The sequence below is a fragment of the Crinia signifera genome, chromosome 1, assembly GCF_055691185.1.
Source record: "Crinia signifera chromosome 1, ASM5569118v1, whole genome shotgun sequence".
NCBI classification, from domain to species: domain Eukaryota; kingdom Metazoa; phylum Chordata; class Amphibia; order Anura; family Myobatrachidae; genus Crinia; species Crinia signifera.
The window spans coordinates 342,106,426-342,121,113 of NC_139217.1; the positions used below are offsets into that span (position 1 = coordinate 342,106,426).

At 39.6% G+C, this 14,688-nt stretch overlaps 1 protein-coding gene across 4 annotated transcripts in view; it reads left to right on the forward strand.

Moving 5' to 3' along the window:
• The window catches only part of GRK3 (G protein-coupled receptor kinase 3), a 316,600-nt gene that overhangs the window by 205,370 nt on the left and 96,542 nt on the right, over positions 1-14,688 (forward strand). For all 4 annotated transcript variants that reach the window (XM_083146472.1, XM_083146488.1, XM_083146479.1 and 1 more), the window contains exons 5-9: positions 2,713-2,787; positions 7,748-7,809; positions 8,488-8,539; positions 8,866-8,957; positions 10,515-10,614. In XM_083146472.1, coding sequence (XP_083002598.1) covers positions 2,713-2,787; positions 7,748-7,809; positions 8,488-8,539; positions 8,866-8,957; positions 10,515-10,614 — 381 coding nt within the window. The remainder of the gene's footprint in view (positions 1-2,712; positions 2,788-7,747; positions 7,810-8,487; positions 8,540-8,865; positions 8,958-10,514; positions 10,615-14,688) is intronic.

Below are 14,688 nucleotides of genomic sequence, written 5' to 3' on the forward strand. Positions count from 1 at the left end.
GGTGTTGATCCCCAAAGACAAATGCTACACATTGCACAGTGTCATTACCAGATTGCAGAGGATCTTGATGGGCTGCATGATCCAATCACACAGGAATTTTGGTCTGTGGTCAGGGGGATATAGAAGGCATTTTTGCACCTAATGTCTTGTTAATAAGACTATTCGGACATTGTAGTCAGTTCATCATCGCATAATAATAATGTGACTGAATGGTTACATAAAATGTCAAACCTCTTAACGTATATAAATGCTTTATGTTTAAATGTATGAATGTTACAGTATATGTTTTCATACTGGTAATGGATTGCATAGCTCAGAGAGGAGGTCTGCCTAGGAAATTATCATTTAGACACTTAAGTACCACTTAGTGTGTTTGTAGACGCCACCATCCATTGCATCATAGATACTTGCACTAAAACCTACGGAATGCGCATATTCTACATCTGAGTATGACCTCCAGTGTGAGCTATGAAGAGTTTATATAAGCAAAACTTACAGCGACACGCCCATAAGGCGCAGGGCCGGCGCCACCACTAGGCAAACCTAGGCATTTGCCTAGGGCGCCGGCCACTGGAGGGCGGCATTTTGTGCCGCCCGGGTACCTGTCCTACGGCGCTGTCTATTTAAATCTGGCGGCGGAGGCAGCGGGGGTCCCTGCAGTCTATTAAAAATCACGAGCGCTATCCGCCGGGCTATGCGGAAGCGCTTCTAGTGTGAAAACTCTGGCAGCACGGCGCACGCTGATCGCTGATCTCTGCCAGTGTTAGGACAAGTTGGTTTGGCACCCAAAGCAGTGGCACGCTCCCAAACACGCTAAACCCTCTAGACCTCCACACACATATTGTTTGGGGGGTTAATATATTTTACAACTTTGCGTTTTTTCTAAAGTCTATTAAAGAATCCAAGGAAGGATAGTCACTTGCATTTAGGGTGGCCGATCCCGGGATTTGGACCCAAAATTTCCCAGCTGTCCATGACCCTGGTGTGTGGGTCACCGGAAGAGGGTGGCAGTGGCATGGCCTGCAAAACATGACCTCTGACCATCACACTGAGCAGGCCACACCACTGCCGCCTGCTTCTGGTGTCATCGTCACCCCTGTAGCCGGCAGTCTGCCCATTTTCAGTGGCACCCCTGCCACCCGCCCCTTCTCCCAACCAAACCAAAAGTAAATGTGTGGGGTGGAGGTGGGGCCGGTGTTTGGGGTCTTGGGCAGGATTGAGCAACTTTCAGTTCCGGATCCCAGGATTGACATCTCTACTTGTATTTCAAGATCTTTCATAGTGATCACATTTATAAACAAAGTGGGAATTAAATGTATTAATTGCTTGTGCTTGAGGCCTCCACTGCCTACCCTCATCTTATTGTTGATGTACCCATTATAATGATACTTCAATGCATGATGCTGAAGAAAGATGTAGGAAACAATACAGCGTGTATAAAGATTGTGTGTTAATCTTGCTTATACAAAGATTTGAGCCCTCTATTAGTGTATATAGATGTAAAAATGTTTACATTTTTAAGCAACACATATTGCAGCCAGTATTGTGGTGTTTGCTATAGAATACCGAAATGCTTACTCTAGGGACTCGGTTACCAAAGTCTTGTTGTCACTGACAAATTGCTTCATATAAGTGGGCAGATAGGATCAGCTATACATTTCACAGGCCGCCCTTGGGATTTAATTGGAAATATGAACAAGTACTGTACCTTACAATTTGTACTTGTGCCTGTGTTCAGGCATTCTGGTCTTCTGTCTGATAAACAGTTTACTTTGTAAATGGTCAAATACAAACAAGATTGTTGCTATTGTTAGCAATTGCAAAAATAACGTATTTTATGTGTCCAAGCATTTTACCTACAGCAGCTTGTAAAGGAACAACTGAATAATTTAATAAATATTGTACCCCCAGTGCATTTAAATAGAGGCACAATGCATATTTAGAAATTCATATCATGTTTGCTTATACGTAACACGTCTGCTTATACACTACTTCGTAAAGATAGTGGAAGACCCACTATCTTTGCTCCTAGTGTTACTGCTTAATATATAAATATTATATATATATATATATATATATATATATATATATATATATATATATATATATATATATATATACAGGTTCAGCCTGGCACTCCACCTCTGGTACAGCAGCCACGGGTGCCTCCCGGTGTGTAGATGTAGACCAATATAGAAGCAGACAGTGGCACTCCACGGAATAAACGTAAAGTGATTTTAATCTGGTGACCAACGTTTCGGGGAATGGATACCCCTTTATCAAGGTGTACAGCCTTGTACACCTTGATAAAGGGGTATCCATTCCCCGAAACTTTGGTCACCAGATTAAAATCACTTTAAGTTTATTCCGCGGAGTGCCACTGTCTGCTTCTATATCTATCTATCTATCTATCTATCTATCTATCTATCTATCTATCTATCTAGAGAGAGAGGCGCACTTACAGGTCTTTCATATTCCAAGAAACATTGATTGTACTTTGATGTTCTGCACCATACTTTGCTTGAAATTTGACCTGTGAGGGCCGCACTCTATGTACTATAGACTTAAATACACCATTGTGTTTATGTGAAGGCTTCTGGGCATCTACTGTACCTTATCGCAGATGGGTACGAATGCCGGTTTCCTGGCATCTATATATTACACATGCACACCTGAGATTCTTTAATTTTTTCATTATTTCTTTATCCATAGCCATTCTCCAAGCAAGCTGTAGACCATGTACAAGCTCATCTTGTGAAGAAACAAGTGCCACCTGCTCTATTTCAGGTACCTAAACTTGTATTGTGTATAATGTAAATTCTGCACTGTAATACACATTGTACCAATTATATGGTTTGTATTTGATCCTTTTACAATACTATTGTTTGTATTATACGTTCCGCGCTTGTAATCTGTGTTTTGTCATATTTGAATAAAGTTATTAAAGGGTTACATAAAATGAAGAACAGAATTATGCGATGAATACTAAATTCCAATTTTCATTCGAGAAATTTCAGCAGCTAAATATGAAATGTTTATGAATATATTGTGCAACAGTTCTGAAAATGTATCTTCTCTAAAGTTAGAAGGTGTACTGTACATTCTTTCATTTTTATCAGGTATTGTCATAATAAAATTAGCAAATAGAAATATTTTTTTTTAAAGATATAACTTGGTTGACGTTGTTAAGTTTTAAACAAAGTATGCCAAGCAAAAACAGAAAATCAAAGGAAGAAGAACAATTTTACATGGTCTTAATGAGATAACAGTGATGACTCTGGTGACATCATAGCATACTAGCGTATAAAAGTTAAAGCCCACTATAGATTAATTATACCTCATTTCAGCCGCAAATGTGTCCAAAGATATTGATGTAGTATTTAATCCAGATAACCATTTTTTAATTGGAAAATAGTATACAGATATGTAATATTTTATTTATTCACTATGCTATTGTCAATTTGAATACAATTTTTTTTTTTCTGTGATAAACCAATTACACCAGCCAGAATGGGTGGTTTATCGCCTCCATGCATAAAACAAATTAATATGGCAATTGTAGGTTAAACCAATGATTGGAATGTTTTTCATTTGTCTGTGGCAGAAAATCATGAGCGGTTAATTATATAGTGCTCAAATATTATGCATCGCTTTATTTATTCGTAAAAACGTATTGTTTTTCTTAGTTAAGTATTAGACTTTTTTTTAGACGTAGCTAAGTAATATACAATGAAAGCGGATTTCTCACTTTTTACATAACTTCAATGGTTACAGTATATATATAATTAACGGAGGTGTGGAGGGAGTAGCATTCTAAAAAGGTTGCACATACTGTATAATTATCAAAAATAAAAAAACATTTATAAATCGGGAAATTAATGCCATAAGCGTATTAGCTCTTCTGCTAAAGTTTTCTGTTGCAATTGGCTTGTTGCCACATTCACATTTATGCTGAGATTATTGTTGTTGAAAATCAAAAATAAACCTTAGAGTATGAAATATACTTGATACAAAATTATTAATTTAGGGTATAATTTTCTGTACAGTTAATACAGCTCTGAAATGCCAATCAAGTCTGGAATATCAGGCTTATGCTGCTTTCCCACTGCCTAAACGGGTAATGACCCGTTATTTTTAAACTGGTCTTTAAACGGGTAAGAGCCATAAAGACCCTTTCCCACTGCAGCTTTTAAACAGTGAATTACTGTTTAAAAGCAGTTTTTGTCACATTCACACTTACCCATTTAAAAACCCGTTTAAACCATAGTAAAGATGGGGGGGGGGGGGGGTGGTATTAAAAAAAAAAAACCTGCGTGGACCTACGGCGAGGACCTACCTACGGGCTCAAGATAGGTAAGTATCAGTATGTGTGTGTGTAATGTATGTATTAAACATTTATTGTTCCTGATTGTCAGTGTGTGTTTATTTAAATATTTCCTGTACTGTGGAACTACAAGTGCCAGCGGGCCCTTTAATGCCCCGCATGCTGGGACTTGTGGTTCTCCAAGTCCTAGCATGCGGGGGAGGCTTGCTGGGACTCATAGTGCCACAGTATAAGAAAATAGGGTACTCTTTACCTAGAAGGGCGGGCATCGCATGTACATCGCATGCCATTATAATGGCATGCGATGCCCGCGATTTTACATAGAAATCCATGTTAAAATGTAAATCGCTTCGGTCGCATCGCATGCGATGCGATCGACGCGATTACCGCGATTTTACATAGGGAACAATGTTAAATGGGTCAATTGACCCGATTTAACATTGGGAACAATGTTAAATGGCCCACAGACCCAAAATAGCCACCCTGTGCCCCCCCAATTGTTAACGCCACCCCACGATCAACGTGAACCCGAAGCGTGGCGAGCGGCGGTGGTACGCGTCCTCCAACCTTTTCATACCACCACTATCCACGTCGGCGTGGAGCTGAGAATAGATAGTGTGGCGAGCGCAGCGAGGCGAGCGGACGCGGATACCTGTGAAGCCCGCGAAGGGACGCGGATACCTGTGAAGGTATCCGCGTCCCCTCGCGGGGCTCGCCACGCTTCGGGCTTGGTGGCTCACTGCGCTCGCCACACTATCTATTCTCAACTCCACACCGACGTGGATAGTGGGGGTATGAAAAGGTCGGAGGACGCGTACCGCCGCCCCTCGCGGGCTCGCTGCGCTCGCCACGCTTCGGGTTCACGTTGATCGTGGGGTGGCGTTGGGGGGGCACAGGGTGGCTATTTGGGGTCTGTGGGCCATTTAACATTGTTCCCAATGTTAAATCGGGTCAATTTACCCATTTAACATTATTCCCTATGTAAAATCGCTGTAATCGCGACGATCGCATCGCAAGTAAAAAAATCACGTCGGTCGCATCGCATGCGACCAAAAAAATCGCATGCGATGCGACAGACGTGATTTTTTTACTTGCGATGCCCATGATCAAAATCGTGGGCGCCCTTCTAGGTAAAGAGTACCGAAAATAGTTTATTCTTTTTTTTTTACACCATTAAATCAGCCCGGTGACCACCGCTCCAGGGTCACCGTGGACATCACCAGGCCTCAGCCTGGCCAGGTAAGTACTGGAGAGGGAGACCCCTTTATTGGGGGGGTCCCCACTTCCCCAGGACACCTGGCCAGGCTGACCAGACACAGCGCTGAATGCTTTGGCCAGGGGACTTGTATAAAAGTCCTCCCCCGACTGTGGCATTACCCTGCTGTCTGGTTGGACCTGGGGCTGGTTCTTAAAATACAGGGGACCCTAGTCATTTTGTCCCCCGTATTTTGGGAACCAGCCTTGGCCCTAGAGCCTGGGGCTGTTTTTTAAAAAATCCTATTTGTCGGGTTTCCTGATTTTTTTTTTTAATACCAGCCCCGGATCTTTCAGCCTGGTGCTGGTTACAGCATTGGGGGTGGGGGGGGGGGGGGGATATGAACCCCTTTCCTACTTCCAAAAAATGTCTTTTAAACGGGTAAAACACTGTTTTTTACCCGTTTCACAAATACCGGTATTTGTGAAACGGGTATAGCAACCTGGAGCATTCCCACTGCAGCTCTACCAGTTTAAAAAGGCTTAAAAAACCAGTATTATAGTAAAGCTATATTCAAGTACTGTAGAATAAGTGTTAAAGTCAGGTTATGTGTTTAATAGCAAGGAAATATACACTAAGGGGGCTGAGATATGGCAGATACTAAAAGTCTGACATTCATCCCAGATTCCTCTGTTTAACCCTTTGAGTGCCAACATCTCTGTGAGAGATGGGCAAAATATCCACTAAAAATTCCAGTGTCGCTCACATTTGTTATGTGAATTAAAATAAAAAATGTTGAATAAAAAAAGCATTATATTTCCTATACAAGGTAAACATTATTGGTCATTATGATGAATTCAAATGTTTGCTTGGCAATTTTCACATCAATTTTCACAAATTCACTTGGCAATCTAAGGGTTAAATAAGCTATGTTTTTGCAACCTGCTCCAAAATCCCCCTTGGTATTATTGAGTCTCTGATGTGTCTCAATAACAATGATGTCAATGTCTTGTAAACTACTTCCCCTGTTTTAATTGTATATTTTTCACCTTCTATTAGTGTGTTTGTTTAATTTACACAGAGCTCTGAATACACAATGAGTGTGAATCCGGTAATTGTATAGTGTGTGATCATCCCCAGTAATAGTGAGACATTCCTTATGCAGATGCTAGGGGCATTTATTTACCACTTCTTGAGCACACTGTAATTTACACTTCAGCAGCTGTACTCACATAATCCCTGATCCATCATTCTTAACCAGTATACTCAACGAGATATACTGTATTCTCCCCCATCGGTTCTTATTTTTCCTTTACATTTGAGTTGAGATAAAAATATGATTATACTAGGTGTAATACTAGGTGTAATATAGGTGTTCTAATAAATGCTTTACCCAGCAATATTATCTAAGGATTGTAACATGGCTTGTGGTAGGATATTAATCTTTACTAATGAGCTGCCCTCAGTAGATTGCCCTGGCCCAGGTCCGTTCGTTACTTCGTAAAGTGTCTTAGTCTCGACTTGTGTCCAGGTAAGCACAATGAAGAGTTAAAGTGGAACGCAAGAGCCAATCAGCTGTGTTTGAAAAATGACAGTTGGGAGTTGATAAGGTGATGCGTTATCTTCCTTCACTTTATCTCTACTTTATATTTTTCACCAGACTTAGTACATCTGCCCCTTTTTCCCATAGGCAAGGTCCAAAAGGGAGAACATTGGCTCATTGGCACTGTACTATGCAGTGATTCACAGCATTGTTCAGCCAATGCCACACTGCCACAAATCATCTTTAATCTTGTCATCATTCCTAGGTCCGCCACTTTAATAAAGAAGTAGATACAGTCCTGGTGGCAGGTCTAATCTGCTGGGAATGCTGCCTGAAGGGCAGGAGTCACACTTCAGTAGAGTAGGTCTGTATGAATGTATGGAATTCCAAATCCATAGCAACATCTTTTTGCATGTTGTTATGGTATTCTCTCAATCATCAGACCTTATTGTAGAAACACATTACATATTTTCCAATTTACAATTGTTCACAGCAGAGTGTCTTATTTTTTTTCTAGACCTATAAAAAAAATCTTACAGAAGGGAGTTCAATTGAATATTTATTAAAAATTTTGCAAAGTAACCTAATTTTCTGAGTCCGTTTAATATTGATGTGTTGTTTTAATAACCAGCTTTTTTAATTGTTTTAATAACCAGCTAACTTTTCCTTACATTGTCCATTACAGCCATACATAGAAGAAATATGTGACAGTCTCCGGGGAAATATATTTCAGAAGTTTATAGAAAGGTAGGAAACCCCTGCGTAAAATTGTGCAAAACAACTACTGCAATCAAATATATTTTTCAGATTGTTTTGTAATCTTTGAATATTTCATCATTTACATTCCCAAAAGTTGCACATCCCCATTTAACATTTTGGCAAAAAAACATATTGTTTGTTATTGCATGATCCTTGCTTTGGTTGGAAATACAAGGCTACAGTTCAACAGTTTTCTTTCCAACCCCCTTTTATAGCCTGTCCCCTTAACCCAAGGGAACAAGCTTCTTTTTTTTTACTCTGTACTGCAGTCAGAGAGCGCTGACATGAGTATGTTCTCGTGTTTCTAAAAACGCATCTTTTTCTGGATGCTCATAAGAAAGTTGTTTTGAGATTTCAATCACAGATAATTCAAGTCTGTAGAACCCTATAGAGTGTCCATGTATAGATGTATGCACTGAAAGCTGTACACATGTCTAGACAAAGGCTCAGTTGGTGAGCCGAAACGTTGACCAAAATGGTGTGGCAACGTAATTAAATAAAAATGGAATTATGAAAATTTCTTCAGTCTGGAGAGTGGCCTCATTTCTGTACCCACGTGTATATATATATATATATATATATATATATATATATATATATATATATATATATATACTGTACATAATGTATTTATTTTAATTTTTTTCTTTTTTTTTTTTTAAACAGTGACAAATTTACTAGGTTTTGCCAGTGGAAAAATGTGGAATTAAATATCCATGTAAGTATGATTAAACATTTATTTTATATTTTAGATATAAACATTAAGATGTTATAATTACCCTCAGATCAGTCCTGGACCTGCCTGGGAGCTATTTTTATTAATGTCAATACAAACACATCTTTTCCCTGTCACCGTAAAATAATATGCTGGCTGAATCTGACATTTCTCCACTCTTGTCTGAGTTGATATTAAAGCAATGAGTCAGCTGAACAGAGTGTACCCCTAGTAGGCTGTGTACACATATTTGAGTAGTTGAGTAGCAGCTATGTTTGAGCATGCAACACTTTTACTCATTTTGGTTATTCATCTTCTCTCGTTTCCAGTTGACCATGAATGATTTTAGCGTTCATCGAATTATCGGACGAGGTGGATTTGGTGAAGTTTATGGATGCCGAAAAGCAGACACTGGTAAAATGTGAGTTCCCTTCCATGACTAACAACAATGTAAAGCGGTACTTGTTTCCTAGCATGGCGCCCAATCTTTTGATCGTAGTACATGTTATACAATTGCATCGCATGCAATAAAGCCCGAAGCGTGATGAGGGGACACGGATTACTTAACATGTATTCCGCGGGGCTCGCTGTGCTCGCCACGCTTCGGGCTCGTATTCCGCGGCCCCTTGCGGGGCTCACCATGCTTGTGACTCGCTGCGCTTGCCACACTATCTAAGTTCAACTCCACACTGACGTGGATAGTGGGGGTATGAAAAGGTCGGAGGACCTCGCTGCGCTCGCCATGCTTCGGGTTGGCATTGATAGTGGGGGTGGCGTTGACAATGGGGGTGCATTTAACATTGTATGCACCCATCATGGTACTTGTACAATTTAAAATCGCATTGCATCGCATGCCATTTGGTGGCATGCAATGCTATGCGATATTTCATTGTACAAGCACTGTTAATTTAACATGAATATCGCATTGTATCGCATCGCACACCAATAAGTATGGTATGCGATTGGCGCCGTGCTAGGAAACAAGTACCTGTAAAGCTTTCCAATTTGTTCCTTTTAAACAGATGACGTCACTGAAAGTATAGCCATCCATAATCTTATCATTTTTAATCAGTAATTTAAGTAAAAACAGCTACAGGTTTGAGCCAACAGATAAGTGGGGTTTTCAGTTTGTTTGCTTTGCAAGGAAGTTGCAAGATCATTAAACCTCCTACGATTACAATTCTTCTTCTTCTTCAAACACTTTACCTTAACCCTGCTGGATTTAAACTGTTCATCTAAACCAGTGGTTCCCAACCTGGGGTACTAGTACCCCTGGGGGTAGTCTGCAGACCAGTTGGGGGTACTTGAAAATAATATTGGTAATGGCGGATGATGAAAAGGTCTTTTGATGGCTGAAGACCCATTGCCATGGAGACAAACCATGTGTCATATGCCTGACCAGCAATCCACTGGGAGCTTCCCATGCGGCCCTCAGACATCAGCAGTCATCTGCCCAGCACTGACAAAGGTGGAGGAAGCAGCGGCATTAATCCTACCGGTGTTAGCGGGAATCCTGGAGGTAATACACAACCAGTGTCTAGACACAGGAGGTTAGGATACCTTGCTGTATACTACTCCTCCGCTCCTCCTTAATATAAGGACATGCATAAGGATCCGCATACCGCTAAGTACTGTCCATATTTCAAAATGGGAGGAGGGGGTACTTATCAATGAAAAGCCTAATCAAGGGGTACAAGAGAGAAAAAAGGTTGGGAACCACTGATCTAAACCAATTAATTTATTTATCGATGTGGTCATCTACAATATTGCATCAACTAATATTCCTGTTGTTTCTTTAAACTTTAAATCAAAGTTGGATTGTAACATGTATGGCTGCAAGTTTTTGCATGTATCAAACATTAAACATGTAATGGATGTGTTGGTTCCTGATTGGATACAAGTTATAGGAAACAGGCAACCACAGTGAGATGATTCTCAGTAAGATGATTTGTTTTAAATGTGGTGTTGCTTCTTTTAGGTATGCAATGAAATGTCTAGATAAGAAGAGGATCAAGATGAAGCAAGGAGAGACCTTAGCCTTAAATGAAAGGATTATGCTATCCCTGGTCAGCACAGGGGTAAGTGTCTAACACTGCTCGGCTTCACTTCTTCACTACTGATTTTATAGCGTTAATGTTGACACTGAATAATTAAAGAAATGTCTTTGAAGTGCTCTTAGTGAGACATTGAACTTCAAAGGCACAACCACTGCATTAGACAAAGCTTCACATTTTCTCATTGCCATGGTTACCAAGGATGTTGGTAGATTGGTTAATGCTGTTCTACATCAATGAATGCCAAGTTTGTTGTTTGTAAAAAAAAAAAATCAATAAAAAACAACCCTGTACCTCCAACCTATAATGAATGGTGTGTGAATAGAATACTCCTTTTAAAACAGTAAGTGCTGCATTCTCTTTAGAACCTGCTGTTTAATTTGAAGTTGGTCTGCTTTATTATATAAATCCAGAGTATCACTTCATTCGAAAGAAGAATTGTACACCACAGATGGTATCAGTACAAATATAATTGTATGCAGTTATTACTTAGTGGACCATGAACACTACAGCAAAACAATTAGCCGTTGTCACTATAATGGAATGTCGACCTGCTTTAAAAATTTCTCATATTCCCGTTTATTTTTAACTTAACCGATTGAAAGTTGTTTCCTAGTTATTTTCAGACATGTTTTTTTTTTACATGACTGATATTAGTGTTTAAAAAAGTTATTTAAAATTTCCTTCACATTTTAATTTAATAGCATGCGCTATATGAACAAAGTGCAAATGTGCATTCATTTACAACAATCATTCAGCAATTGGCTTCTATCTAGTGAAAGATGGAGGGAAGGTGATTCAATGATTCATTTGCACTTTACTAGAAACCTATTGGTGCTGTTTGCCTGATTGTATTTTAACCCTGTCCCCCAACTGGATACAAGTCCTTGTTTCGATAGTACATACTGTTTTTTGCATCCTGCTGAACTGCTGGCAGTTGGGGGAGCTGGCTGCACTGGAATTGGGATCTCGCCTTTTGCGTTGACCAGATACCTTTAGGGCTCCCTGACCCTTTTTCTAACCTTATACCAATATTATTATGGGGTATTGTGAACCTTTTTAACATACCTAATAATCTTTATCTTTTAGTTATAGCACAAGAGGCTGATGAGTGATTTCCTCTTTCATGTGCTTTTCTTATAATATACAGTGCATTCGGAAAGTATTCGCAGCGCTTCACTTTTTCCACATTTTGTTATGTTAAAGCCTTATTCCAAAATGGGATAAATTACACCCCCCCCCCCCCCCCCTCCACACACACACACACACACACACACACACAATATTTTACACTTTTTTACACTTTTTCACGTTGTCATTATATGGGGTATTTTAAAAGGAAAAAGTGAAGCGCTGTGAATACTTTTCAAATGCAGTGTATATATCTCTATATCTAATAGTTGTTTCAGTAACCTGTCCCCTGATGTAACTATACTTAATTACCATGAACTGTACATGTCCTAAATTGCCATGTACTGCAATTCGTTTATTTCTCATTTTTATTTTGCCAATTTATGTATTGTTAGGCGCTGTGGAACCCTTGTGGTGCCATATAAATAAATGATAATAATTTGGCTATTGCCTGCTTGTACCCCTTTTGTACATCCCCTTAATGTACAGATGTGTCTCCTCTCATCATTGCTGCATCCACATTAAACAGCCCTTCTAGTCTCACCTAGTCCCAAGCATTAAAATGTGTATTATTAGCATCTAGAAAAAGATGCCCGTCACTGGCAGACTCGCACGGGAGCTGCCAACTCTCATGCACCCTGTGTGCCGCAACGCATTATGCACGGAGGCTAGATTAGGAAGGTCGCATCTGTATGGCTTGTTTGATATTGAGCATTGGGGTTGTGCTCTTCATATTTCTTAATATGTTAAAAAATGTTATGTTTTTTTTTATGTTTTTTTTTAAACAATCCGAAATGCCCCAAAAAATGACATGGCAAAATATATTTTAAATTGGATTATTTAGGGATCACTCACAATCCAAGGATATAAACCCTCTGTGCATATTCATGCCTGCAGTAGAGTTTACTGGACTTGTCTTAATCTTCAGCCTACTTACACCTGCTTTGTGAGCTAGCCTGCAGAGCTAAGAACAGGTTAGACATACTTGTCCAACAGCACTAATCTTCTTAACACTCGATGATATTGTCCAGCTCATGCACATGAATCATTTCTGTTTTAGGTTTGAGATTAAATCTATGTGCTTGTACTCTAGAATGAATAAACATACTGCAAAAGGGTAACTGCTTCTTTGTTTAATGGGTAACTGTTCTTTATTTGTTTAATGGGTAAAGTATGTAAAACAGTCATGACGTATGCCATCTCTGCAATATATTGTTTGGTAAATGGTCCTTTACCTTATTGTTAGCATATGATCCAGTTCTGTAGCTTGATACTGAATAAAAAATATCATGTACAGGTATAGTTTGCCACTTGATGTGGCTAAAACTGAGGAATCTGTTCTATGTCCAGTTCAAACCTACATATCTGCAACAATTCTGTCACACACACAGCTGGTCTTCTTTCATCCTATAGACATCCTGTTGGGCCCAGCTTCTCATTGTTAGATAATGATCCTTGTCACATTTGCAATTTTTCTGGTTGTTATAGACCTGATAATTGATACATCCTATTGCTTTCTGAGACAGGATGCAAGCAGTCAGATTCCTGTTTGTATGGACAGTTTCAGGCTGCACTAATGCTTTAGGGGGTGCCGGATGACTGTCCGATGTCAGTATACAGACAGCCCGACTCTTCTTCTGCCCGACAGTCGGGATCCCGACCAACAGGGAATTTTTCCCCTTGTGGGGGTCCACGACCTCCATAGAGGGAGAATTGAACCTGTAGCTAGCTACCGAGTCCTCAGCACAGTGAGCCCGCAACGGGCTATGTTGCGCTCACCTCCCCTGTTGTTATACTGGCAGCTGGGTTCCCAACCACCAGGCGGTCATACCACACCCTGCCTCAGGGGGCTTTCTTAAGCCTCATGCGCATAAGGAAAAATAAAAGCCTCTTTATAATTAAAACAAGAATATTACTTATAAGCTCTTTTATTTCAAATATGAATATGGAACAACATGCTTTTAAATAAAAAAAATAACTTAAAATCTAAAAAAAAACCTCCACACCACACAGTAAAGGTGACAAACTTGCATCGCACTGACCATGAAAAAGGAAATGTGCCAAGTGTCAACAAATGAACAAAGACAAAGGTGTTTGCCCTTTTTCTCTTTCTCACCTTGATATTCAGTGTTGTTAATATACATCTGACAGATGTTCAAGCTTATTAAGCAAACATTTTAAACAGGCACTTGTGACATACATTGTGTATTTTCATATTGCTGGGGGTAGAGAGCCTTTCACACAAATGAAAGATCTAAGCCTGCCATGAATAATTGATGCCGTTGGAAATTATGTTTGACTAGAAAACAGAGCATTTGGTGACAGCTCATTTCAAAACTCTTGTTCAGAGAGCAATCATTCTCTGTTGTGGTGAGCTGCATAGCTGGCAATCAGTGAATGCATCTTTACATTATCCAGTAAATATTAATGCCTGACACCTTTCTATATAATGGATCACTAAGAAATGTTGTGAGCTAGTCGACTATAGATAGATTTAAGAGTGTTCATCAGCAGTTGTCTGGGTTCTTCAAGGGAAATGTATAATCTCTATAGATGCTTCATGGAGATTTTTACTTTGTGCTAAATAATTTTAGTCAAAGAATCTTCACAGGAAGCATAATTCAGTTAAAAGATTCAGATGAAATCGAAAGATGGCAATGCATTAGTCATAGAGTATTATCTTTTATTTATAAAGCACAACAAGAGTTTGCTAGCATTTTAAAAGACATAGAACAAAAATGTATGAACAGATACAGACCATTAGAAAACTTTACATACAGTCATGTTTACAATGTGTAGTAAATACACTTATATTGATAAAACCAAGGGAAGGGCTTCCTGTGTATAACCACTAATACCCCTTTTACACTGCCGCAAAACCTCGGGTCTTCGGCGGGTCAGAGGCGGTGTAAATGGGACACGCCGTGTCCCTTTACATAGGATGTCTACCCAGGTCCTGACCTGGGT